Below are 24689 nucleotides of genomic sequence, written 5' to 3'. Positions count from 1 at the left end.
ATTTTTAGTACTTCTGACAACCCTACTCCTGCTGCTGTTAGAGGTCCGTTTATCAATTGGCATAGCCTCCAAAGCTCCGTTATTTTGAATTACACTCAACTTTCTGTTTCTCAGGGAACGATCTATAGGCCTGGTTATCTCAGTCTATCCATAATCTGATGTCATTTTCATTCTGTTATACTGCTTGTTGATATTTTCCCTTGCCCCTTTGCCTAGACTGTGTTGTGTTTTTCCCTTTTGTGTTGTTTCCTGTAGTACTGCTTAGTTGTAGTTGTAGATATAACAGTAGAAATAAATGTGTTTGATACTAAAAGTAACCTGTTCTGTGTTTGTTTGCTCACAATATCAATCACTAAACCGTAAAAGATCCTTGCTGCCCTTTTATAAATAATTATTCTGTAGTAATAATAATTATAACAATTATAGTTATAACTATAATAATAACTCAACCTCTTGTGTTTGGCCAACATAGAGGGCTTTTCCCTTGTGTTATTATCTGTCCCTTCATAGAAATGGGTTCGCTGGACGAATACTTGTCTATTTGGGATATGTCTAATAACTCATAATTTCCCTTATTAAATAATATAATCTTTGAGCTATGGTTTTTCCTACAGTAGTACAAGTAGTAGTAGTGGTGAAGGTAGCAGTATTAGTAGTAGTTGCAGTAGTAGTAGAAGTAGCAATAGTAGTACAAGTAGTAGCAGTAGTAGTCGTAGTGGTGAAGGTAGCAGTAGCAGTAGCAGCGTTACTAGTACTCATCTGTTTACAGTGTCACTGTGTGTTGATTAAGGAGCTGAAGTTGTAACCTGTTATGACTCTCAGTAGCAGCAGTAATAACATCAGCAGCAGTAATAACAGCAGCAGCAGTAGTAATAACAGCAGTAATAACAGCAGCAGCAGCAGTAATAACAGCAGCAGCAGCAGTAATAACAGCAGTAATAACAGCAGCAGTAATAACAGTATCAGCAGTAATAACAGCAGTAATAACAGCAGCAGCAGTAATAACAGCAGCAGCAGTAGTAATAACAGCAGTAATAACAGCAGCAGCAGTAATAACAGTATCAGCAGTAATAACAGCAGTAATAACAGCAGCAGCAGTAGTAATAACAGCAGCAGCAGTAGTAATAACAGCAGTAATAACAGCAGCAGCAGCAGTAATAACAGCAGCAGCAGTAGTAATAACAGCAGCAGCAGTAGTAATAACAGCAGTAATAACAGCAGCAGCAGTAGTAATAACAGCAGTAATAACAGCAGCAGCAGTAGTAATAACAGCAGTAATAACAGCAGCAGCAGCAGCAGCAGTAATAACAGTATCAGCAGTAATAACAGCAGTAATAACAGCAGCAGCAGTAATAACAGTATCAGCAGTAATAACAGCAGTAATAACAGCAGCAGCAGTAGTAATAACAGCAGTAACAACAGCAGCAGCAGTAATAACAGTATCAGCAGTAATAACAGCAGTAATAACAGCAGCAGCAGTAATAATAACAGTATCAGCAGTAATAACAGCAGTAATAACAGCAGCAGCAGCAGTAATAACAGCAGCAGCAGCAGTAATAACAGCAGCAGTAGATACATTAAAACCCTCAGTACTTACAGGAGTGTAGCTGTATGTGCTGATGAAGGAGCTGAAGTCTTCCTCAGTCAAGTCTTTGAGCTGGTTCTGCTGCGCGCTCATAGTGAAGATGGGCTGTCGACACAACACGCTGGTTAATGTCATTATTGTTGTTATTATTATTATTGTTATTATTACAGGTTAGTCAGATAAATACAAAACTCTACTATACTAGTACCATATGCTACTAAACTCGCCCGTACTCTGAACAACTCTACTATACTCTTATATGACTCCAGTACACTGTACCTTACTATACTATACTCAACTATTATTACTACTAGTACTACTAGTACTACTACTACTAAGTATTACTACTGCTATACTACTGTACTATAGTATAGCAGTAGTATAGTACAGTACAGTACATTAGTATAGTAGTACAGTAGTGTAGTAATGCTGTAGTACAGTAGTACAGTGTCATAGTAGTACAGTAGTATAGTAGTATAGTAGTACTGTAAGCCTCCCAGAGTGATGGTGAGGGAGACGTCCAGCGGTCAGTTCACCACTCTACTGTACTCTAGCATACTGTGGCAGTATAGTGGTAGTATAGCAGTAGTGTAGCAGTAGCATAGTAATACAGTAGTACTGTAGTACAGTAGTACTGTAGTACAGTAGTACAGCAGTACCTGGAAGCCTCCCAGTGTGATGGTGAGGGAGACGTCCAGCGGTCAGTTCACCACTCTACTGTACTCTAGCATACTGTGGCAGTATAGTGGTAGTATAGCAGTAGTGTAGCAGTAGTATAGTAATACAGTAGTACTGTAGTACAGTAGTATAGTAGTACAGTAATACAGCAGTACCTGGAAGCCTCCCAGTGTGATGGTGAGGGAGACGTCCAGCGGTCGGTTCACCACTCCAGCTACAGATTTGACGAGCGACATGAAGAGCAGAGGAAACCAGACGATGCAGATCAGCAGAACCACAATCAGACCGCCCATCCCATACTTCACCACACGCTTCTTCTTCTGGCCCCGCGGCTGGGGGTAGCGCTGCACACACACACACACACACCTGATTCTATACACATGACATGTACATATTCCTGTATATGTTCTACATTATAAATGCTAATCATGCACATTTACATGTTTGGACCCATCTGTGATCAGCTGCACATCTGAACATTCTGCATATATTTCTGTAAAAAAACTGTAATCTGATAGTGACTGTGAAATCAAATCTAGTGTAATCTAATCTACTCTACTCTACTCTACTCTACCGTAGTAGAACCCATCCTACCCTCTCGGACTCTCTCCAGCACTTTAAGACGAAGCTGTGGGCGTAAACGTCTTCCACACAGATCCAGGAGGACAGAGACAGAGTGGTGTCCGTCCAGACCCAGTCCATCACCGCCCGCAGCTCCGTCAGGAAGGGAACCAACCGGAAACTAGACAGACAGACAGGTGGAGAGACAGACAGTCAGACAGGTGGAGAGACAGACATCAGACAGACAGACAGGTGGAGAGACAGACAGTCAGACAGACAGACAGGTGGAGAGACAGACAGTCAGACAGACAGGTGGAGAGACAGACAGTCAGACAGACAGACAGGTGGAGAGACAGACATCAGACAGACAGACAGGTGGAGAGACAGACAGTCAGACAGACAGACAGGTGGAGAGACAGACATCAGACAGACAGACAGACAGGTGGAGAGACAGACAGTCAGACAGACAGACAGACAGGTGGAGAGACAGACAGTCAGACACACAGACAGACAGACAGACAGGTGGAGAGACAGACAGTCAGACAGACAGACAGGTGGAGAGACAGACAGAAAATCAATAGAGAGCATGCAGGTCGGTTGCAGGTGATAATAATATGGAGTAGGATGATATATCATTTTTTATTTGCCTTTGCTCACTTTTTTTCTCTTCTGGTTGGATGGAAAAAAAATCAGAATTTTGTATCCTGGAATCCTCCTTAATGGTTTGAGTGCAAGAACTTTGTTTTTTATCTTTTATAGTGTGACTTCACCACATGAATCACCGAGAAGAAGAACACGCCCATCATGTAGTAAAACCCATCTTACTGTGAGTAGTAATATATGTGAGCATATGCTGAAAATTCAAACAATTCTGTAATTATCTATTCACCCTGTCAGTCGAATGTCAGTTGACCCCTAACCCTAACCCTTGAATGTCAGTTAGTCTCAGCTGTGACATCACAGCTGTGACATCACAGTTCTCTAACTGCAGTATCACCATCAAAGTGTTTGTAGCTGAATGATTTCATTGTGAACCAAAAAGCTTTTGCTCATCTAATGACACTTTGTTGTTACTGAGAGTGTGGAAGATGGGGCGGGGCTTATCACACCAACAGAGGAGAATGGGGCGGGGCTTATCACACCAACAGAGGAGGATGGGGCGGGGCTTATCACACCAACAGAGGAGAATGGGGCGGGGCTTATCACACCAACGGAGGAGGATGGGGCGGGGCTTATCACACCAACAGAGGAGGATGGAGGCAGGGCCTCTAGCACCAACAGAGGAGGATGGGGGCGGAGCCTCTAGCACCAACAGAGGAGGATGGGGGCGAGGCTTCTAGACGGCTCGTGGTGAGTAGTGATGTTAACTTTCGTACATGCGCTCCACTCTCAGGTTAATAAATGGACGCTCAACTCCCACATGCTTCGATGTTTAGTGGGTTATAGTATGTGTGTGTGTGTGTGCTTGTTTACCCCTGGAACAGGAAGAGGTTGAGGTAGTTGTGGCTCTTGGTCAGGAAGTTTCCCAGAACTCTCGTGGGATAACCAGAGCGAATCTGATAGGCCGACAGACCGAAGTAAACACACTTCACAAAGTACCAGAGCTGAGCAACGAGGTTCTGATTAAAACGTCTGGAGGGGGAGAGAGAGAGAGAGAGAGAGAGAGAGAGAGTGAGAGAGAAAAAGACAGAGACAGACAGAGAGAGAGACAAACAGAGAGACAGACAGAGAGAGAGAGACAGAGAGAAAGACAGAGACAGACAGAGAGAGAGAAAGAGAGAGAGACAGAGAGACAGAGAGAGAGAGACAGACAGACAGACAGACAGACAGACAGACAGAGAGAGAGAGAGAGAGAGAGAGAGAGAGAGAGAGAGAGAGAGAGAGAGAGAGAGATAGATATCAGCTAAGCTCTAACAGACTCAATGTCACTGTAAATTAGCTGTAAGCTAACAACATACTGTATAACGATATGAGAATACCAACATAATCCTCTTAACAGCTGATTGGTCACCATCTGTTTGACCAGTACAAGCTAATGTTAGCATGTCTGCTAGCTGACACACTTCCTGTTCTCCACACTGAATAAAGATTTCCTCTTGTTGTTAAACCAAAGGGATTTGAACGTTGTCATGGTTACACGGTACGAGCCACGGTACGAGCCTTAGAGCCTCCAGACGACTGGCTGGTTTGGAATTGTAATTTAATTACTTCAAAGGTAAAGTCCTTTTAAGTGGGGTTTTCATTACTTTTTCCTCCTGCTGTTTGACACAGTAGACCATACTGTACTGCTGGCCAAACTGCAGCGTGTGGGATTAGTACAAAATACTGTGAACTGGATCAGGTTAGACCTTACTGGAGAACTCTGGAAGCTAGAAGCTAGAGAAATAAATGTGGGGTGCCACAAGGCTCCATATTGGGTCCTCCTCATTTATGTAAACGACATGCCAGGTGCAGTGAATCACAAAGTTTCACTGTATGCTGATGACTCTGCTCTGCTGGTCTCTGGACAGATGTGACCCAGACTGAGGTCAGCCTCAGTATGGATTGTGTACAAAATTAAAAATAGTTTTTAGGAATGTTATCTCATTAGAGGTTAGTAGGAAGTTTACCTCAGAGGTTATGGATTCAATTTGTTGTACTAATGTCCAATTTCTTTAGCTTTTCCGCTGTCATATTGTTTTATGTGTATTGTTTTGTTCTGATTTTTGTTTACCATCGAGGAAACGTTGGAAAGTGTTTAAGTTGCTATTAATGTGTTTTCCTCTGGGTTGTATTGTTGTTTGTACCTTTTTATACCCAATAAATCAATCAATCAATGAATAAATCAATCAATCAATCACGCCGTGCATGTTTTGTGTGTGTGTGTGTTTTATTACCTTTCAGTAACAGTAGGCAGGATGAAGAACATCCAAAAGTGGATTCCAAAAACCAGAATCACCTGGAAGACCAACTTCCCCAAAACGGTCTTCCTCAAATACAAAGCTCTGTCAATCACCATGGTACCTGCAGACAGACAGGCAGGCAGACAGACAGGCAGACAGACAGGCAGACAGACAGTCAGTCAGTCAGTAAAAACCCACACACCGTAACTGAAGATACCAGCCTGTTCACAAACAAAGCAAACATAAACCTTTTATCGCTTCAAAGTAATCTGATACTCAGTTTTAGATTTTACAAACTGCCATTCCTTCTATCTAGAGCTCTTCAGTTTGAGGCGGGCTTTAGTTCCAGGGGCTTCTCTTTGTTTACACTGGGACTGCAGGCTGTGGCTTTAAGGAGGCGAGGTGACAGAACGCGGGAATGAAAGACCAAAAAAATGGTTAAATGTTGAAATTTATTGAAAAGGTTTGACTGTCTGTACCTGGCAGACAGACAGGCAAACAGACAGACAGGCAGAGAGACACACAGGCAGACAGGCAAACAGACAGACAGGCAGACAGGCAGACAGACAGACAGGCAGAGAGACAGGCAGACAGACAGACACAGTCAGAACGACACACAGACAGACAGGCAAACAGGCAGACAGACAGACAGACAGACAGACAGACAGGCAGACAGGCAGACAGACAGGCAGAGAGACAGGCAGACAGACAGACACACAGTCAGAACGACACACAGACAGACAGACAGGCAAACAGACAGACAGGCAAACAGACAGACAGGCAGAGAGACAGACAGACAGACAGACAGAAAGACAGATAAGACAGGCAGGCAGACAGGTAGACGTACCAAACTGGATCAGCACCATGACCAGGAAGGCTTCAGGAACTTGGTCCTCTGATAGGGAGGAAGTGATGTCAGCAGCTGCTGAGTGTTTCTGGGAAATGGAAAACGGCAATGAGGGTTTGTTGAACATCTGGTGACTCTGACTGAAGGAGCTCCTCTTGTATCAGAGGAGGAACATGAGTCACAACGGATTCTGTTCGAAACCTCTGTCATGAAGCAGCTGTAGGAGCTGTGGCCAGATGGTGGGCGGAGTCTGGAGCTGTGGCCAGATGGTGGGCGGAGTCTGGAGCTGTGGCCAGAAGGTGGGCGGAGTCTGGAGCTGTGGCCAGAAGGTGGGCGGAGTCTGGAGCTGTGGCCAGAAGGTGGGCGGAGTCTGGAGCTGTGGCCAGAAGGTGTTGACCCAGTAAACCAAGTCCCTCTCTGACCTCTGACCTCTGGAGGAGATCCTTGAGGAGATTCTTCAGTATTCTAGGATTTGTTTCATTTCATTCAGACTCTTAGCTGTGGTCAGGAGCGGCTCAGGGTGGCATGAGGTTTCTCCTCAGTGACATGAGGTTTCTCCTCAAGGTGACATGAGGTTTCTCCTCAGTGACATGAGGTTTCTCCTCAGGGTGACATGAGGTTTCTCCTCAGTGACATGAGGCTTCTCCTCAGGGTGACATGAGGTTTCTCCTCAGTGGCATGAGGTTTCTCCTCAAGGTGACATGAGGTTTCTCCTCAAGGTGACATGAGGTTTCTCCTCAATGACATGAGGTTTCTCCTCAGTGACATGAGGTTTCTCCTCAAGGTGGCATGAGGTTTCTCCTCAGGGTGACATGAGGTTTCTCCTCAGGGTGACATGAGGTTTCTCCTCAGGGTGGCATGAGGTTTCTCCTCAGGGTGACATGGGGTTTCTCCTCAGTGACATGAGGTTTCTCCTCAGTGACATGAGGTTTCTCCTCAGGGTGACATGAGGTTTCTCCTCAAGGTGACATGAGGTTTCTCCTCAGTGACATGAGGTTTCTCCTCAGGGTGACATGAGGTTTCTCCTCAGGGTGACATGAGGTTTCTCCTCAAGGTGACATGAGGTTTCTCCTCAGTGACATGAGGTTTCTCCTCAGGGTGACATGAGGTTTCTCCTCAAGGTGACATGAGGTTTCTCCTCAGTGACATGAGGTTTCTCCTCAGGGTGACATGAGGTTTCTCCTCAGGGTGACATGAGGTTTCTCCTCAAGGTGACATGAGGTTTCTCCTCAGTGACATGAGGTTTCTCCTCAGGGTGACATGAGGTTTCTCCTCAAGGTGACATGAGGTTTCTCCTCAGTGACATGAGGTTTCTCCTCAGTGTTTGGGTTAGAAGCCAGTTGAGGTGCAGACAGTAGAGAAAAGAGGATGGAGTGCAATAGACTAACACAGAGAAGAATAGAGTTCAGTAGAATAAAATTCTCTTTCACCCCAAAGGCCCAGAAGCCGAAGACGATGATGATGAAATCAACGGTGTCAGCGAGGAACATGAGGACGTAAACGTCGGTGACGGCGCTGTATTCTGGTTGGACCAAAGCTCTGAAGAACTGACTCACCGGGCGATAGAGAGACATGGACCTGACAGAGAGAGAGAGAGACGGAGAGAGAGAGAGAGAGAGAGACTCAACTCTATCTTCCCCTAGCACTTCTCCATCATATCCACAACAAAACATAGTGACAGGACTGTGAGAGTGTTTTCCACTCACAGGAAATGTACACATTTATAATAACATACACAGTATACATATATATATACACATATATATATATACACACATATATTTATATATATATATATATATGTGTATGTGTGTGTGTGTGTGTGTGTGTGTGTGTGGTAACTCATATATATGTGCATGTGTGTTAACCTACCTGCTAACTGTGTGCTTCTTGGCTCTGATGAAAATTTCTCTAAGTTTCTCCAGCACAAGGTCCATCCTACTGGGCTGCTTAACACTGGAACACACACTGCCTGCACACACACACACACACACACACACACACACACACTAATGAACAGCACCTATCTTCTAAGCGGTGTGTTAGCTTGCATGTGTTATTGAACAATAAAGCAACAAAATAGAAAGTACATGTGGTTCTATAAACATGAGCTGGTGTCAGTTATGTCTTCAATAAAAGTTAAAGTTTATATAAACAAAATAATAAACAATAAAATATAAAATATAAAGATATCAGTATATACATTATGAAAATACATGAATATATGCAGAATATTAAAATGAGGATGTTTGGTGTTAGTTTGGGTGTGTTAGTTTTCTACCTGCAGGAGAGCGCAGGCGGGTGGAGCTGGAGCGAGTCTGTCGACTGGAGCGCCGCCGCAGAGCATTGTGGGTAGCAGTGTCCACCTCGTCAGTGTTGGTGGGGCGGGGTGAGGAGTCAGCCTGGTTGTCATGGTGACAGGGGGAGTTGGTCTCCGTGGTAACAGTCTGGTCCCACAGCCCGTGGCACTGGCGAGGGGGGCGGAGTCACAGAACGAAGCATGAACTCTAACTGGTGTAAATCTCCTCAAACAGTGTGTGTGTGTGTGTGTGTGTGTGATATATTGATATACCTTCAGTATAGCTCCATTATAGAATAAGGCCAGTAGTTCAGGTCATCCAGTCTGACCTTAATGCTACATCTATATATTAATATTTTATTTATACATAAACAGAGTGTGTGTGTGTTTGTATGTACTGTATCTATATAGATCTACAGTATGTAGAATAGAGTTAGGTACCTTCAGTATAGATCTATGTAGAATAGAGTTAGGTACCTTCAGTATAGATCTATGTAGAATAGAGTTACCGTATTTCCTCTAATAGTGGCCGATTAAAAGCCGGGTCTCCAATAATGGCCGGGGGAAAAAACAAAGGAAAAAACAAGGTGGATACCAGTAAACTCCTGGTGCCTGTTATATAATGTAACTGTAGTTTGTAGTTATATAATATAACTGTAGTTTGTAGTTATATAATGTAACTGTAGTTTGTAGTTATATAATGTAACTGTAGTTTGTAGTTATATAATGTAACTGTAGTTTGTATTAACGTACAAGTGCCACAAGACGGCTCGGCCGGCGGATCGGAAAACAAGGAGGCTTCGTACTAAAATATGAGCAAATATACTTATCAAACAGAGGGAATTAGAAATAAAGGCCTGTCTCTAATATAAGCTGCTTCCAATAAAGGCCTGGTACCCCCTGCAGTTGAGGTAAATAAAGGCCCGGGCCAATATTAGAGGAAATACGGTAGGTACCTTCAGTATAGCTCTATGTAGAATAGAGTTATAACTCTATGTAGAATAGAGTTAGGAACCTTCAGTATAGATCTACGGTAGAATAGAGTTATAGATCTATGTAGAATAGAGTTAGGTACCTTCAGTATAGATCTGTGGTAGAATAGAGTTATAGATCTATGTAGAATAGAGTTAGGTACCTTCAGTATAGATCTATGGTAGAATAGAGTTATAGATCTATGTAGAATAGAGTTAGGTACCTTCAGTATAGATCTACGGTAGAATAGAGTTATAGATCTATGTAGAATTGAGTTAGGTACCTTCAGTATAGATCTGTGGTAGAATAGAGTTATAGATCTATGTAGAATAGAGTTAGGTACCTTCAGTATAGATCTATGGTAGAATAGAGCCAGCAGCTGCAGCAGGTCGTACAGAACGTATCCCTCCTTCTTCTCCACTCCCAGGATGTTCGGAGGATGAAAAGGTTTGGAACGCTCCAACTCCAACTTCTGGTTGAACGGAAAGAAACCAAACTGGAAGAAATACTTGATCACTATGGTAACCTGGAGAGACAGACAGGTAGACAGACAGAGAGACAGACAGACAGGAAGAGAGACAGGCAATTCACTTTATTTTTAATTTGCATTCCTCCAGAACCCCATCCTGTCCAGTACAACCATCCAGAGGTCCTTCTGTGTGTGTGTGTGTGTGTGTGTGTGTGCACCTCAGTGTAGATGATAGCTGTCATCCAGAAGGTCTTGCTGGGTCGAGGGACGGACAGCATCGCCCAGAGGAACACCAGAACAGGAAGAACCAGCGTCAGACAGCTGGCAGAAACCATGTGGTTCAAGACTATGACCAGATAACACACTGTCTCCGACCTGGGGGGGGGGGGGGGGGGGGACAACAGCCAATCAGATTTCAATGCTTCATCGTTTCCCTACTGATGTGATTTTGTTTCCGCCTGGCAACTGCAAAATGAAGAAGTTGATTCCATCCAATCAAAGCTCCTTCAGGAATAAACATCTGACAAAGAACTGACATTTTTCTCTTTTCGATTCATTCTGCCTCATTAGCGCCTGCTAGCTGTGTTTCCTCGTCAGAGTGATGTAACTCCATGAAACACAGAACCAGCAGCAAAAACCTCCAGCAGCCTCCAGCGACATGAGAACCGGTTCCATACAAACTCATGTGGAGCTGAATAACGCTGCGTGACTGCAGGGTGAAACATGTCATGATCATGTCTGAGCTTCACTCCACATGTCATGATCATGTCTGAGCTTCAGTCCACATGTCATGATCATGTCTGAGCTTGAGCTTCACTCCACACGTCATGATCATGTCTGAGCTTGAGCTTCACTCCACACGTCATGATCATGTCTGAGCTTCACTCCACATGTCATGATCATGTCTGAGCTTCACTCCACACGTCATGATCATGTCTGAGCTTCACTCCACACGTCATGATCATGTCTGAGCTTCACTCCACACGTCATGATCATGTCTGAGCTTCACTCCACATGTCATGATCATGTCTGAGCTTCACTCCACACGTCATGATCATGTCTGAGCTTCAGTCCACACGTCATGATCATGTCTGAGCTTCAGTCCACACGTCATGATCATGTCTGAGCTTCACTCCACATGTCATGATCATGTCTGAGCTTCAGTCCACACGTCATGATCATGTCTGAGCTTCAGTCCACATGTCATGATCATGTCTGAGCTTGAGCTTCACTCCACACGTCATGATCATGTCTGAGCTTCACTCCACACGTCATGATCATGTCTGAGCTTCACTCCACACGTCATGATCATGTCTGAGCTTCACTCCACACGTCATGATCATGTCTGAGCTTCACTCCACACGTCATGATCATGTCTGAGCTTCACTCCACATGTCATGATCATGTCTGAGCTTCAGTCCACACGTCATGATCATGTCTGAGCTTCACTCCACATGTCATGATCATGTCTGAGCTTCAGTCCACACGTCATGATCATGTCTGAGCTTCACTCCACACGTCATGATCATGTCTGAGCTTCACTCCACACGTCATGATCATGTCTGAGCTTCAGTCCACACGTCATGATCATGTCTGAGCTTCAGTCCACACGTCATGATCATGTCTGAGCTTCACTGGATCTGGAACTGGAACACTTCATCTCATCAGTTCAGTTCAGTTTGTCTGATCCGTCTTCAGTCTTCAGTCAGAGTGACAGAATATTCTGCACTGATCCTTCATCACAGTGACATGAACAGCTTCATATCAACTGACAGCAAACAATACATTATATCAACTGACAGCAAACAATACAACACTAGACTACAGGAGACGTTAAGTCACCTAGCAACCAGAGATGAAATGACTGGGTTACCTAGCAACAAGGATGTTGTACAGGGCGTAACACAGCTGCAGCAGCTGGGGCTGGTTGCCATAGAAATGATCTGATGCTTCCAACTCCTCGTCATAGAAAGTTCTGGAAAACAAACACTGAGCTTCACAACTGAAAACAGATTAATCACATTCCACTGTCTCTGTGTGTGTGTGTGTGTGTGTGTGTGTGTGTGTGTTACCTGTTCCTCAGCAGCTCACTGGCTGTCAGCTCCTGAGTGCGAGAGGGGGGGGGGCAGGAAGTGGAGGTGGGCTCAGACAGGAAGTCAGGCACCCGAACGAACAGCCGCTTCCTGAAGAACCCGGACGGCCCCGCCCCCCTCCCCCCCTCATCCCCCCCCTCCTCTTGGACGTCCAGGCCCAAAGCGAGGCTGTAGGAGGGGGGGATGTCCGCCTCGCCGGGGGGGAGGAGGGGGGAGGAGGGGGAGGAGGCGCTGGTGAAGGTGTGTGTGTGTGTGTGCTGAGTGTCTGTTTCTGTTTCTGTGTGTTCAGAGTCAGGAAGAGGCTGCTGGGAAGATTCACCGACACTGTCCGAGGTTTCCTGACGAGAAAATGGAGCTGTACACTGACTGGAGAGAGAGAGAGAGAGAGAGAGAGAGAGAGAGAGAGAGAGAGAGAGAGAGAGAGAGAGAGAGAGAAAGTAAACTGTCTTGTCTTTAGCCCTTGTCTCTACTCTAAAACACTCTGAGAGACAGAGAGAGAGAGAGAAGTGATTTCCTTACCTGTCTGTTCTACTGATCCTTTCTTCCACTGAGGAAGACGAGGAGGAAGAAGAGAATTCAATTCTCTCCATCCTGTAGAGTTTGGGGCGCGGTCGTTGACTGGTTTTAGCCACTGGGCATTTTGGGAAATCTACTGCTGGGTCATCTTCTGCTGTTACGATCTCTGGTTTAACACCTAAAGCTGGGTCTTCTCCTAATACTGTCTCTGTTTCTGTTTCAGTGTCTATATCTGCTGGAACATCTCCACCTAATACTGTCTCTGTTTCTGTTTCAGTGTCTATATCTGCTGGAACATCTCCACCTAATACTGTCTCTGTTTCTGTTTCAGTGTCTATATCTGCTGGAACATCTCCACCTAATACTGTCTCTGTTTCTGACCTTCCATCTCCAGCTGTTACTGTCTCTGTATGTGCAGTTTGTTCAGAGACTTCTGTCTCTGTTTCTGGTCTAAAGTCTACTGGGACGTCTAATACTGTCTGTGGTGTAACTGCAGCTGACTCTGCTGCTGATACTGTCTCTGTATGGGCTGACAGGGTCTGAGGTGGATCTGTCTGTGGATCTGTCTGTGGATCTGTCTGTGTCTCTGCAGCGGGGACATCTCCTCCTAACACAGTCTCTGGTCTATCTGCGAGCCTCCGTGTCTCGGTGTGGAGCTGGTGAGGTGTTTCTGCTGCAGACGTCTCATCTCCTGCGGATTCTGTCTCTGCTGTCTCCTGCGCTGCTGCTGGGCCGACAGCCGCTCCACTTCCTGCTTCTGGACTTCCTCTTCCTGTTTGTCTTTCTGTAGCATTGTCCTCTGCTGCTGCTCCAGCTGCCTCAGCAGTCTTGTCCTCCTCTTGCTCCTCTTCCTCCTCCCTTCCTCTCTCTGCTACGAGATGCCAAGCTGAGCTCTGCTCCTCGGCACCTAGAGAGCTGTAGTCTGCTTGCCCCTCGGCCTCATGGGTACTGTAGTCCAAACCTGACTCCCTGGAGGTCTTCAACATCTGCTGTTGGTAGTAAACATGAATTGCCTCTCTAGAGGGCACGTTACCCTGGAAACAAACAAACAAACAAATTATCAACATGGACTCTCGCTGTAGTAAACAAACTAACAGCAAGTGAGGAGGGAAGATCTTCTGATCTGTTGAAACTGATTGGTGGTTGTTGTGTTAAAGCCCGCCTCTTTAGGAACAAACATATAACAGCATGTTCACACTATTCCTCTTTTTTCAAACTGCCACCTCCCTCTCATTGAACACAGAGAGCATGCTGGGAACTATCCTCTTGGAGTCCAAACACCTTCAGTGAACCTCTAATGCAGCACAACCATACTTCTCCTCAGTGTCTTCTAGAAACTCTTGATGCTTCAGTTCTTACAGACCAGAGCTTCAATTTGCCTTCCTCACAACATCCTGCACTTCTTTCAGGAGTTCATCTGAACTTGTGGTGTTCGTGTGGTTGGTGGAGGTCTATCAAGATATTGCACTGTCCCGAATCCTTCTGCTTGTCAGGCTCCTCCGGATGCTTCTGTCCTCGCAGCTTCTTTCTGAAACCAAAGGGATTTGCTGTGAAGGCAGTATGCTTCATGGTTCTCCTCTTTCAGTCTCTTCCTCAAGATGCCCTCAGCTTTGAAGAAGGGGGTTTCTGTTCCTCACTGCCTCCCTGTTCTGTTTCTTCTGGGTCTTCAACTCCTGCGTGATCTTGTGGATTCTTGCAGCTCTCTGGTTCATGCAGTATGGGGCTCTAGCTAGACTGACTATAACAGCCATAATAGTTGGAGCCTCTTGTCCACACTTGTCCTTGAAGTCTTTCCAGCTTGATTCAAACTCTCACGGTCTGCTCAGAGGAACCTGCTGAGAAACCTGGAGGCTTCAGTGTCTGTGGAGTTTCTCCGGGGTTAGGGTTAGGGTTTCACCTCCACGATCCTCCTGCATCTCACCAGCTTTGTTCCCATCCGGGTCTCCAAACATTTAATCTGGAGTGATGAATCTTTAGGCCAGAGACAGGTAACCATTTGCCATGGAGGGCCGAGAGTCTGCAGGTTTTCATTCCAACCAAACACTACACCAGCTGATTTCACTGATTAGTAGTAACAATAGTATTCAATGCAAGTTAATAGTGTACTGAAATTAGAAATGGTTCAGTGTAAAATATCATCAAAGTGAAACTCCATAAATGTATTTCCCAAGGTATATTTACAAGTTCCCAAAGTTAACATCCAAAGTTCAACCCAAAAATTAAGTCACAACCTCCGTTCAGCATTCTTATATACAATATATCCCCCCAACAGGAAATAGTTACCGGTGTGCACAATTTCCCCTTCAGTCAGCGTCCATCTGTCATCTGTTCAGTAGTATCAACTGATCACATCTGATCAGAGCCAAAAAAATATCTAACCAGTCAAGGATCCACTAGAAGGAAATCCAAAGGACGGCTAAAATCATTTTGGACAGACGTTAATTTCCAGCTTGCTCCCCAATCACAGACTCAACAATTCTATCACGCAACATGTGGAACATGTGAAACATGTGAAACGTGGACTTTGGCATGCCGGACGTCCTGCCAGCTTCTTGGATGCAAACACCATTAAGGTTTTTGATATAGGCTAAGGTCGCAAAAAAAAAATGGCGGTACGGGAATGTGTGTATGAGAAATGTAGTTCTTGAGCGTATGAATGAACGAGTGGGTCATCACTGTACAGACCTGTTTAGCCACAGTGTGTACCTGTTTAGTCACAGAGTGTGTACCTGTTTAGTCACAGAGTGTGTACCTGTTTAGTCACAGAGTGTGTACCTTTTTAGCCACAGAGTGTGTACCTGTTTAGCCACAGTGCGTACCTGTTTAGTCACAGAGTGTGTACCTGTTTAGTCACAGAGTGTGTACCTGTTTAGCCACAGAGTGTGTACCTTTTTAGCCACAGAGTGTGTACCTGTTTAGCCACAGAGTGTGTACCTTTTTAGCCACAGAGTGTGTACCCGTTTAGCCACAGTGCGTACCTGTTTAGTCACAGAGTGCATACGCGTTTAGCCACAGAGTGTGTACCTGTTTAGCCACAGAGTGTGTACCTGTTTAGTCACAGTGCGTATGCGTTTAATCACAGAGTGCGTACCTGTTTAGCCACAGAGTGTGTACCTGTTTAGTCACAGTGCGTACGCGTTTAGTCACAGAGTGCGTACCCGTTTAGTCACAGAGTGCGTACCCGTTTAGCCACAGAGTGCGTACCCGTTTAGCCACAGAGTGCGTACCCGTTTAGCCATAGAGTGCATACCTGTCTAGCCACAGTGCGTACCTGTCTAGCCACAGTGCATACCTGTTTGGCCACAGTGCGTACCTGTCTAGCCACAGTGCGTACCTGTCTAGCCACAGTGCGTACCTGTCTAGCCACAGTGCGTACCTGTCTAGCCACAGTGCGTACCTGTCTAGCCACAGTGCGTACCTGTTTGGCCACAGTGCGTACCTGTCTAGCCACAGTGCGTACCTGTCTAGCCACAGTGCGTACCTGTCTAGCCACAGTGCGTACCTGTTTGGCCTGCTGCGTCAGCATGCAGCGCTCGATGTGGAGGACGGTGGAGATGTGGATGTGTTCCTGACACAGACCACTGAGCCAGGCAGTCAGAGAGTCCAGCAGAGCCGACAGCAGAACCAAGCAGAACCGCATCGTGTTGGAGAACCGACGCAACACGGTGTCTGACATACACATACATACACATACACACACACCACACACACACATAACACACACACACACAACACACCATAACACACTGTGAGTTTCTCCATCCTTTTAAAACAGTAAAATTCGAGCAGATAAACAGTGTCTGTCTGTATTGAAACTCCAGAAACTGGATGTGAATATCAAGTCAAACACATACTATTACTACTACTAATAAAAATAATCATAATCATCATCATCATAATAATAAAAACTGTATATCAAAAAATTGAAGAATATAATAAACTTTAAAACCAATCAGCTCTAAGAAAGGGATAACAGGCCCTGCTGGCTCTGTTTAAGTCCAGATTTTGTTTAGGCCTCCTACCTGGTCCCTCCTCTCTCTCCTCCTCTCTCTCCTCTTCTCTTTCCACCTCTCTCTCCTCTTCTCTTTCCTCCTCTCTCTCCTCCTCTCTCTCCTCCACCACTTCTATGGCTCCAGCTGCTGACAGAGTGGGAGGAGTTATAGTTTGTTAGTTGGTTTGTTAGTTGGTTTTTTAGTTCATTAGATAGCGAGATCTAACCAAGGGCTTCCTGTCCTGCTCCATGGCTGTTGCTATAGTGATTCTGTTGTCCATGTTACCATGGCGATGTTATGGAGGACACGGTTCCATATTTATATCTTCCAGGTTGTTCTGGTCAGTAAAATGTCACCATATGTATAAAGTTGCTCAGAGGGAAAATGTGGTCTTCAGTTTCAGAAAATTCTGAAAGTGACGCAAATTGAATAGTACTTTTAAAAATTAGACTGAGACCTACGCATAAATGTTTTTATGTCTTAAGAATATTCTGAACTCCTAAATTATTTAAGAGAACTTGGTTAAGAGTAGCCTGAAGACGCTTACCCAGACAGACCAAGACATGTGATCTCCTCACCTCCTCCCTCCTCCGTCCTCCAGCTCACCTCCTCCTCACCTCCCTCGTCCTCCTCACCTCCTCCTCCTCACCTCCTCCGTCCTCCTCACCTCCTCTCTGCTCCTCCTCACCTCCTCTCTGCTCCTCCTCACCTCCTCCCTCCTCCTCCTACTCACCTCCTCTCTGCTCCTCCCTCCTGCTCCTCCGTCCAGAGGAGTTTTTATTCCAGAGTTTCTTTTGGTTTCTGCGAGCTCTCATCGCTGTTCTGGAGTCTGTTATCCAGGCATGGTACACAAACTGACAGGTAGACAGACAGACAGGCAGGTAGACAGACAGACAGGCAGGTAGACAGACAGACAGGCAGGTAGACAGACAGACAGGCAAGCAGAAGACTGTGTTAAGGCAGCACTTTGTCTCATGGACAAAAACAATGGAGGTCTATGACTTCAAACCTGCAGTAGAACAGACAGTAGCAAATTCTGACTGGAAAATACATGGCTGGGTTTAAACTTTTCATGGACAATAACAAAAAAAACTAAAATGACACTGGTGTTATCCTTTAAGGCCTCACAGTCCCTCAGTGGAGTTCATAGAAGCGCATTGAGCACTGAGTATCTTTGTATGCAGATGACCGGCTGCTACATATATCCAAACATGTTGTTTTCCCCAGGCACCGTGCACACGCTACATGGATTTGGCACTTTTTCAGGATACAGTTTAAACTTCTCAAAACTGGAAAGCTTTCCAGTTAATGATCTAGATTGCAGAGGCACACTTTCTACTTCTAGCTTTAAATGTTTGGGAATCGATACCACCCATACCGTTATGAAAACAACTAGTCTTGCAGGCAGGATTGCATGTATTAAAATGAATATATTACCGAGATTCTTATATCCATCCATCAATGTACACCCATCTTTTCTGTAAAATCCTTGTTTCAATCACTTGACAAACTGATATCCTCAACAAATCCTACAATACACAAGGATCTCCTTCAGAGACAGAGGTCAGACGAGGGTTTGGCTCTGCCCAGTTTGATGCATCATCGCCCCCAGATGCTCCTACAGCTGCTCTGTGAACAGAATCACTCTGACTCATGTTCCTCCTCCTCCAGTCACTCAGAGCCACCAGATGCTCCTACAGCTGCTCCATGACAGACGGTGTGAACAGAATCACTCTGACTCATGTTCCTCCTCCTCCAGTCGCTCAGAGCCACCAGATGCTCCTACAGCTGCTCCATGACAGACGGTATGTGAACAGAATCACTCTGACTCATGTTCCTCCTCCTCCAGTCGCTCAGAGCCACCAGGAGTCAGCAAACATCACTGCAGGTTTGGGTTTTCCCCGCTCTGATTCTGTTCTGATTCTTCCAGATATGTCATGCTTCTTTTTCTCTTTTCCTAACACACACCGATGGTTACCCGGCAACAATACTGTTTCCAAGGAAATGGGACTGTGTGATCTCACCTGGAAGGCTGACTTCTCAGGAAGCTCCTCCTCCTTCTTCTCCTCTTCCTCCTTCATCTCCTCCTCCTCTTCCTCACTGTCCGTCTCAAACAGGTAGTAGTTACCCACTCCTCACCACTGGGAGGGAGGGACAGGCAGTAAGACAGACAGCAGTAAGACAGACAGGCAGACAGACAATTTCATTTTGATGTGAAAACTGTCAACAGTGAATCATGTGATTCATTTGAGTCCAGTCAGTTGTTTTTAGTGGTGCGACGGGAGCGTGTGTGTGTGTGTGTGTGTGTGTGTGTGTGTGTGTGCCTGCGTAGTTAACAATAACTTTGAATGTGTTTTGTAAAAAGCAGTTTGGATCAACTGTGGTGATGATGTCCAGATGTCATGTGACTCACTGGAGGCGTGGTTTACCCAGGGTCTCCACCACTCCTTCTGGGGTCCGCCCCTTCCTGTTCTCCTGACCTACACACCCACACAAACGCACATGTGACTCTCCAATTCTGATTGACAGCTACATGTTCAAAGCATTGCCATGGCAACAATATGGACTAGACAGACAGACAGACAGACAGGCAGACAGACAGGCAGGCAACGACAGACAGGCAGGCAGACAGACAGGCAGACAGACAGACAGGCAGGCAGACAGACAGACCATCAGTATGGAAGCTGTCTTGGGTCAAACTCAGCAGTCTCTCTTTTCCTCTGCGGAACTTCTGCTGTCGAGATTTAATTCTCTCCATCCTGATGAAAACACACAGTAACATTACATCACATTACATTACATTACATTACAGTACATCACATCACATCACATTACATTACATCACATTACATCACATCACATGATGTCATTCAGCAGACGCTTTTGTCCAAAGCGACTTACAATAGTACATTTTGTCAACAGTAGTGAAACCAACTGTGCATCACAGTCTTCATCAGCTAAGCCTTTTAATAGGAATAAGTAGTATTTGTTGAATTTTTATTTTTATTTATTTATTTATTTTTTAAGTTTAAAGAAGGGTAAGAAGGAAGGTTAGTTGAAGAAGGGTCCAGGTGTAACCTGAAGAGATGTGTCTTTAGTCTCCGCCGAAAGATGGGCAGTGATTCGACCGTTTCTGACAGAAGTGGGGCGGAGCTTGTTCCACCATTGTGGCGCCAGGGGATGAGAAGAGTCCAAAAAGAGGGAGAGAGAGTAGTGGAGGAGAGAGAGGAGAGAGAGTAGTGGAGGAGAGAGAGTAGTGGAGGAGAGAGAGTAGTGGAGGAGAGAGAGGAGAGAGAGTAGAGGAGAGAGAGGAGAGAGAGTAGTGGAGAGGAGAGAGGAGAGAGAGTAGTGGAGGAGAGAGAGGAGAGGAGAGAGAGGAGAGAGTAGAGGAGAAAGAGGAGAGAGAGAGTAGAGGAGAGAGAGAGTAGTGGAGGAGAGAGTGAAGAGAGAGTAGTGGAGGAGAGAGAGGAGAGAGTAGAGGAGGAGAGAGAGTAGTGGAGGAGAGAGAGTAGTGGAGGAGAGAGGGGAGAGAGAGGTAGTAGAGGAGAGAGAGTAGAGGAGGAGTGAGAGTAGTATAGGAGAGAGAGGAGAGAGAGTAGTGGAGGGAGAGAGAGGAGAGGAGGAGAGAGAGTAGTGTAGGAGAGAGAGAGGAGAGAGTAGAGGAGGAGAGAGAGAGTAGAGGAGGAGAGGGAGGTAGTGGAGGAGAGGAGAGAGAGTAGAGGAGGAGAGAGAGGAGAGAGAGTAGTGGAGGAGAGAGAGTAGTGGAGAGAGAGGAGAGAGAGAGTAGAGGAGAGAGAGAGAGTAGAGGAGGAGAGAGAGTAGTGGAGGAGAGGAGAGAGAGTAGTGGAGGAGAGGAGAGAGTGAGAGAGAGTAGTGGAGGAGAGAGAGGAGAGAGAGTAGTGGAGGAGAGAGAGTAGTGGAGGAGAGAGAGTAGAGGAGGAGAGAGAGTAGTGGAGGAGAGAGAGGAGAGAGAGTAGTGGAGTGAGAGAGAGTAGTGGAGGAGAGAGAGTAGTGGAGGAGAGAGAGGAGAGAGAGTAGAGGAGGAGAGAGAGTAGTGGAGGAGAGAGAGTAGTGGAGCAGAGGAGAGAGGTAGTAGAGGAGGGAGAGAGAGTAGTAGGAGGAGAGAGAGTAGAGGGAGGAGTGAGAGTAGTGGAGGAGAGAGAGGAGAGAGAGTTAGAGGAGGAGAGAGAGTAGTGGAGGATGAGAGAGGAGAGTAGTGGAGGGAGAGGAGAGAGAGTAGAGGAGGAGAGAGAGTAGTGGAGGGAGAGGAGAGAGAGTAGTGGAGGAGAGAGAGTAGAGGAGGAGTGAGAGTAGTGGAGGAGAGAGAGGGAGAGAGTAGTGGAGGAGAGAGAGTAGTGGAGGAGAGGAGAGAGAGTAGAGGAGGAGAGAGAGGAGAGAGAGTAGTGGAGGAGAGAGAGTAGTGGAGGAGAGAGAGGAGAGAGTAGTGGGAGGAGAGAGTAGTGGAGGAGAGAGTAGTGGAGGGAGAGAGAGGAGAGAGAGTAGTGGAGGAGAGAGAGTAGTGGGGGAGAGGAGGAGAGAGAGTAGAGGAGGAGAGAGAGTAGAGGAGGAGAGAGAGTAGTGGAGGAGAGAGAGTAGAGAGAGTAGTGGAGGAGAGAGAGTAGTGGAGGAGAGAGGAGAGAGAGAGAGTAGAGGAGGAGAGAGAGTAGTGGAGGAGAGGAGAGTAGTGGAGGAGAGAGAGTAGTGAGGAGAGAGAGAGTAGTGGAAGAGAGAGTGAGAGAGAGAGTAGAGGAGGAGAGAGAGAGTAGAGGAGAGAGAGAGTAGAGGAGGAGAGAGAGAGTAGTGGAGGAGATGAGAGTAGTGGAGCAGAGAGAGGAGAGAGAGTAGAGGAGGAGAGAGAGTAGTGGAGGAGAGAGAGTAGTGGAGGAGAGAGAGGAGAGAGAGTAGAGGGAAGAGAGGAGAGAGAGTAGTGGAGGAGGAGAGAGGAGAGAGAGTAGTGGAGGAGAGAGAGGAGAGGAGGAGAAGAGGAGAGAGTAGAGGAGAAAGAGGAGAGAGTAGAGGAGGAGAGAGAGTAGTGGAGGAGAGAGTGAAGAGAGAGTAGTGGAGGAGAGAGAGGAGAGAGTAGAGGAGGAGAGAGAGTAGTGGAGGAGAGAGAGTAGTGGAGGAGAGAGGGGAGAGAGAGTAGTAGAGGAGAGAGAGTAGAGGAGGAGTGAGAGTAGTATAGGAGAGATGAGGAGAGAGAGTAGTGGAGGAGAGAGAGGAGAGAGAGGAGAGGAGGAGAGAGAGTAGTGTTAGGAGAGAGAGGAGAGAGTAGAGGAGGAGGAGAGAGTAGAGGAGGAGAGAGTAGTGGAGGAGAGGAGAGAGACGTATGAGGAGGAGAGAGAGGAGAGAGAGTAGTGTGAGGAGAGAGAGTAGTGGAGGAGAGGAGAGAGAGAGTAGAGGAGGAGAGAGAGTAGAGGAGGAGAGAGAGTAGTGGAGGAGAGGAGAGAGAGTAGTGGAGGAGAGGAGAGATGTAGAGAGAGTAGTGGAGGAGAGAGAGGAGAGAGAGTAGTGGAGGAGAGAGAGTAGTGGAGAGTGGAGAGAGAGTTAGAGGAGGAGAGAGAGTAGTGGAGGAGAGAGAGTAGTGGGAGAGAGAGTAGTGGGGAGGAGAGAGTAGAGGAGGAGAGAGAGTAGTGGAGGAGAGAGTGGAGAGAGAGTAGTGGAGGAGAGAGGAGTAGTGAGGAGAGGAGAGAGAGTAGAGGAGGAGAGAGAGTAGTGGAGGAGAGAGAGGAGAGAGAGTAGTGGAGGAGAGTGAGTAGTGGAGGTAGAGGAGAGAGAGTAGAGGAGGAGAGAGAGTAGTGGGGAGAGGAGAGAGAGTAGAGGTAGGAGGAGAGTAGTGGAGGAGAGAGAGGAGAGAGAGTAGTGGAGGAGAGGAGAGAGAGTAGAGGAGGAGAGAGAGTAGTGGAGGAGAGAGAGTAGTGGAGGAGAGGTAGAGAGAGTAGAGGAGTGAGAGTGAGGAGAGAGAGTAGTGGAGGAGAGAGTAGTGGAGGAGAGAGAGGAGAGAGTAGTGGAGGGAGAGAGTAGTGGAGGAGAGAGAGGAGAGAGTAGTGGAGGAGAGAGTAGTGGAGGAGAGAGGAGAGAGAGTAGTGGAGGAGAGAGGAGTAGTGGAGGAGAGGAGAGAGAGTAGAGGAGGAGAGAGAGTAGTGGAGGAGAGAGAGTAGTGGAGGAGAGGAGAGAGAGTAGAGGAGGAGAGAGAGTGTAGTGGAGGAGAGTGATAGAGAGTAGAGGAGGAGAGAGTGTAGTGGAGAGGGAGAGAGAGTAGAGGAGGAGAGAGAGTAGTGGAGGAGAGGAGAGAGAGTAGAGGAGGAGAGAGAGTAGTGGAGGAGAGGAGAGAGAGGAGAGGAGGAGAGAGAGTAGTGGAGGAGAGGAGAGAGAGTAGAGGAGGAGAGAGAGTAGTGGAAGAGAGAGAGTAGTGGAAGAGAGAGAGTAGTGGAGGAGAGAAAGTAGAGGAGGAGAGAGAGTAGTGGAGGAGAGAGAGAGTAGTGGAGAGAGAGAGTAGTGGAGGAGAGAGAGTAGTGGAGGAGAGAGAGCAGTGGACGGCTCCTCAGTGGACAGGAAGAGAGTGAGGAAGGTGAGAGAGTCTTCAGGATGAGCGGTGGTGACGCTGTAACTGTTTTTTATTTTATTGCATGTTTTGTGTCTTAATGTTTGTTTTAATGTTGCAACTTTTCTCTCTTCATGCTGCGATCTTGGCCAGGCTTCCCTGGAAAAAAGAAGTCTTTGTATCTCAACGGGACCGACCTGGTTAAATAAAGGGTTAAATCAAAAAATAAAATAAAATAAGTGGTGACAGAGTGAGTGGGAGGTGAGATGGGAGGTGGGGGGTGAGATGGGAGGTGGGGGTGAGATGGGAGGTGGGGGGTGAGATGGGAGGTGGGGGTGAGATGGGAGGTGGGGGGTGAGATGAGGTGGGAGGTGGGGGTGAGATGGGAGGTGGGGGTGAGATGGGAGGTGGGGGGTGAGATGGAGAGTGGGGGGTGAGATGGGAGGTGGGGGTGAGATGGGAGGTGGGGGGTGAGATGGGAGGTGGGGGTGAGATGGGAGGTGGGGGGGTGAGATGGGAGGTGGGGGGTGAGATGGGAGGTGGGGGTGAGATGGGAGGTGGGGGTGAGATGGGAGTGGGGGTGAGATGGGAGGTGGGGGGTGAGATGGGAGGTGGGGGTGAGATGGGAAGGGAGAAGGTTATAAAGTGATGGTCAGATACAGGAAGAGGGGTGACAGTGAGGTTGCAGGTGCAGCAGGATCTGGTGTAGATCAGGTCCAGCAGGATCTGGTGTAGATCAGGTCCAGCAGGATCTGGTGGTAGATCAGGTCCAGCAGGTTCCTGCCTCGTGAGTCGAGGAGATTGAGAGAGGGAGAGGTCAAAGGAAGAGGAAAAAGTTAAGGAAGGACAGAGATTGCAGTTTCTCCGGCTGGATGTTGAAGTCGCCCAGAAGAATGAGAGGAGGTCCATCCTCAGGAAAGAAGGAGAGGAGGTCCATCCTCAGGGAAAGAAGGAGAGGAGGTCCATCCTCAGGAAAGAAGGAGAGGAGGTCCATCCTCAGGAAAGAAGGAGTGGAGGTCCATCCTCAGGAAAGGAGTGGAGGTCCATCCTCAGGAAAGAAGGAGTCGAAGAGTCCATCCTCAGGAAAGAAGGAGTGAAGGTCCATCCTTCAGGAAAGAAGTGAGAGGAGGTCCATCCTCAGGAAAGAAGGAGAGGAGGTCCATCCTCAGGAAAGGAGTGGAGGTCCATCCTCAGGAAAGAAGGAGAGGAGGACATCCATCTCATGAAGGAAGTCACCCAGCTGACCGAGGTCAG

At 46.8% G+C, this 24689-nt stretch overlaps 1 protein-coding gene across 1 annotated transcript in view; it reads right to left on the bottom strand.

Annotated features, from left to right (window-relative positions):
• Nucleotides 1–24689, bottom strand: part of LOC139924279 (piezo-type mechanosensitive ion channel component 2-like) — an 87341-nt gene that overhangs the window by 15226 nt on the left and 47426 nt on the right. The window contains exons 29-45 of the mRNA XM_078282277.1: nucleotides 17628–17748; nucleotides 16925–17041; nucleotides 16405–16571; nucleotides 12906–13936; nucleotides 12366–12752; nucleotides 12167–12268; nucleotides 10512–10668; nucleotides 10168–10350; nucleotides 8835–9021; nucleotides 8426–8525; nucleotides 7984–8131; nucleotides 6554–6641; nucleotides 5701–5827; nucleotides 4298–4456; nucleotides 2858–3005; nucleotides 2419–2607; nucleotides 1598–1690 (exon numbers count right to left, since the gene is read on the bottom strand). Of these exons, the coding sequence (XP_078138403.1) occupies nucleotides 1598–1690; nucleotides 2419–2607; nucleotides 2858–3005; nucleotides 4298–4456; nucleotides 5701–5827; nucleotides 6554–6641; nucleotides 7984–8131; nucleotides 8426–8525; nucleotides 8835–9021; nucleotides 10168–10350; nucleotides 10512–10668; nucleotides 12167–12268; nucleotides 12366–12752; nucleotides 12906–13936; nucleotides 16405–16571; nucleotides 16925–17041; nucleotides 17628–17748 (3504 nt within the window). The remainder of the gene's footprint in view (nucleotides 1–1597; nucleotides 1691–2418; nucleotides 2608–2857; nucleotides 3006–4297; nucleotides 4457–5700; nucleotides 5828–6553; nucleotides 6642–7983; nucleotides 8132–8425; nucleotides 8526–8834; nucleotides 9022–10167; nucleotides 10351–10511; nucleotides 10669–12166; nucleotides 12269–12365; nucleotides 12753–12905; nucleotides 13937–16404; nucleotides 16572–16924; nucleotides 17042–17627; nucleotides 17749–24689) is intronic.

Source organism: Centroberyx gerrardi, unplaced genomic scaffold (assembly GCF_048128805.1).
Source record: "Centroberyx gerrardi isolate f3 unplaced genomic scaffold, fCenGer3.hap1.cur.20231027 Scaffold_59, whole genome shotgun sequence".
In the NCBI taxonomy this organism is placed as follows: domain Eukaryota; kingdom Metazoa; phylum Chordata; class Actinopteri; order Beryciformes; family Berycidae; genus Centroberyx; species Centroberyx gerrardi.
The sequence above is the reverse complement of the archived record's forward strand: the minus strand, read 5'-3'. Positions and strand labels throughout refer to the sequence as shown.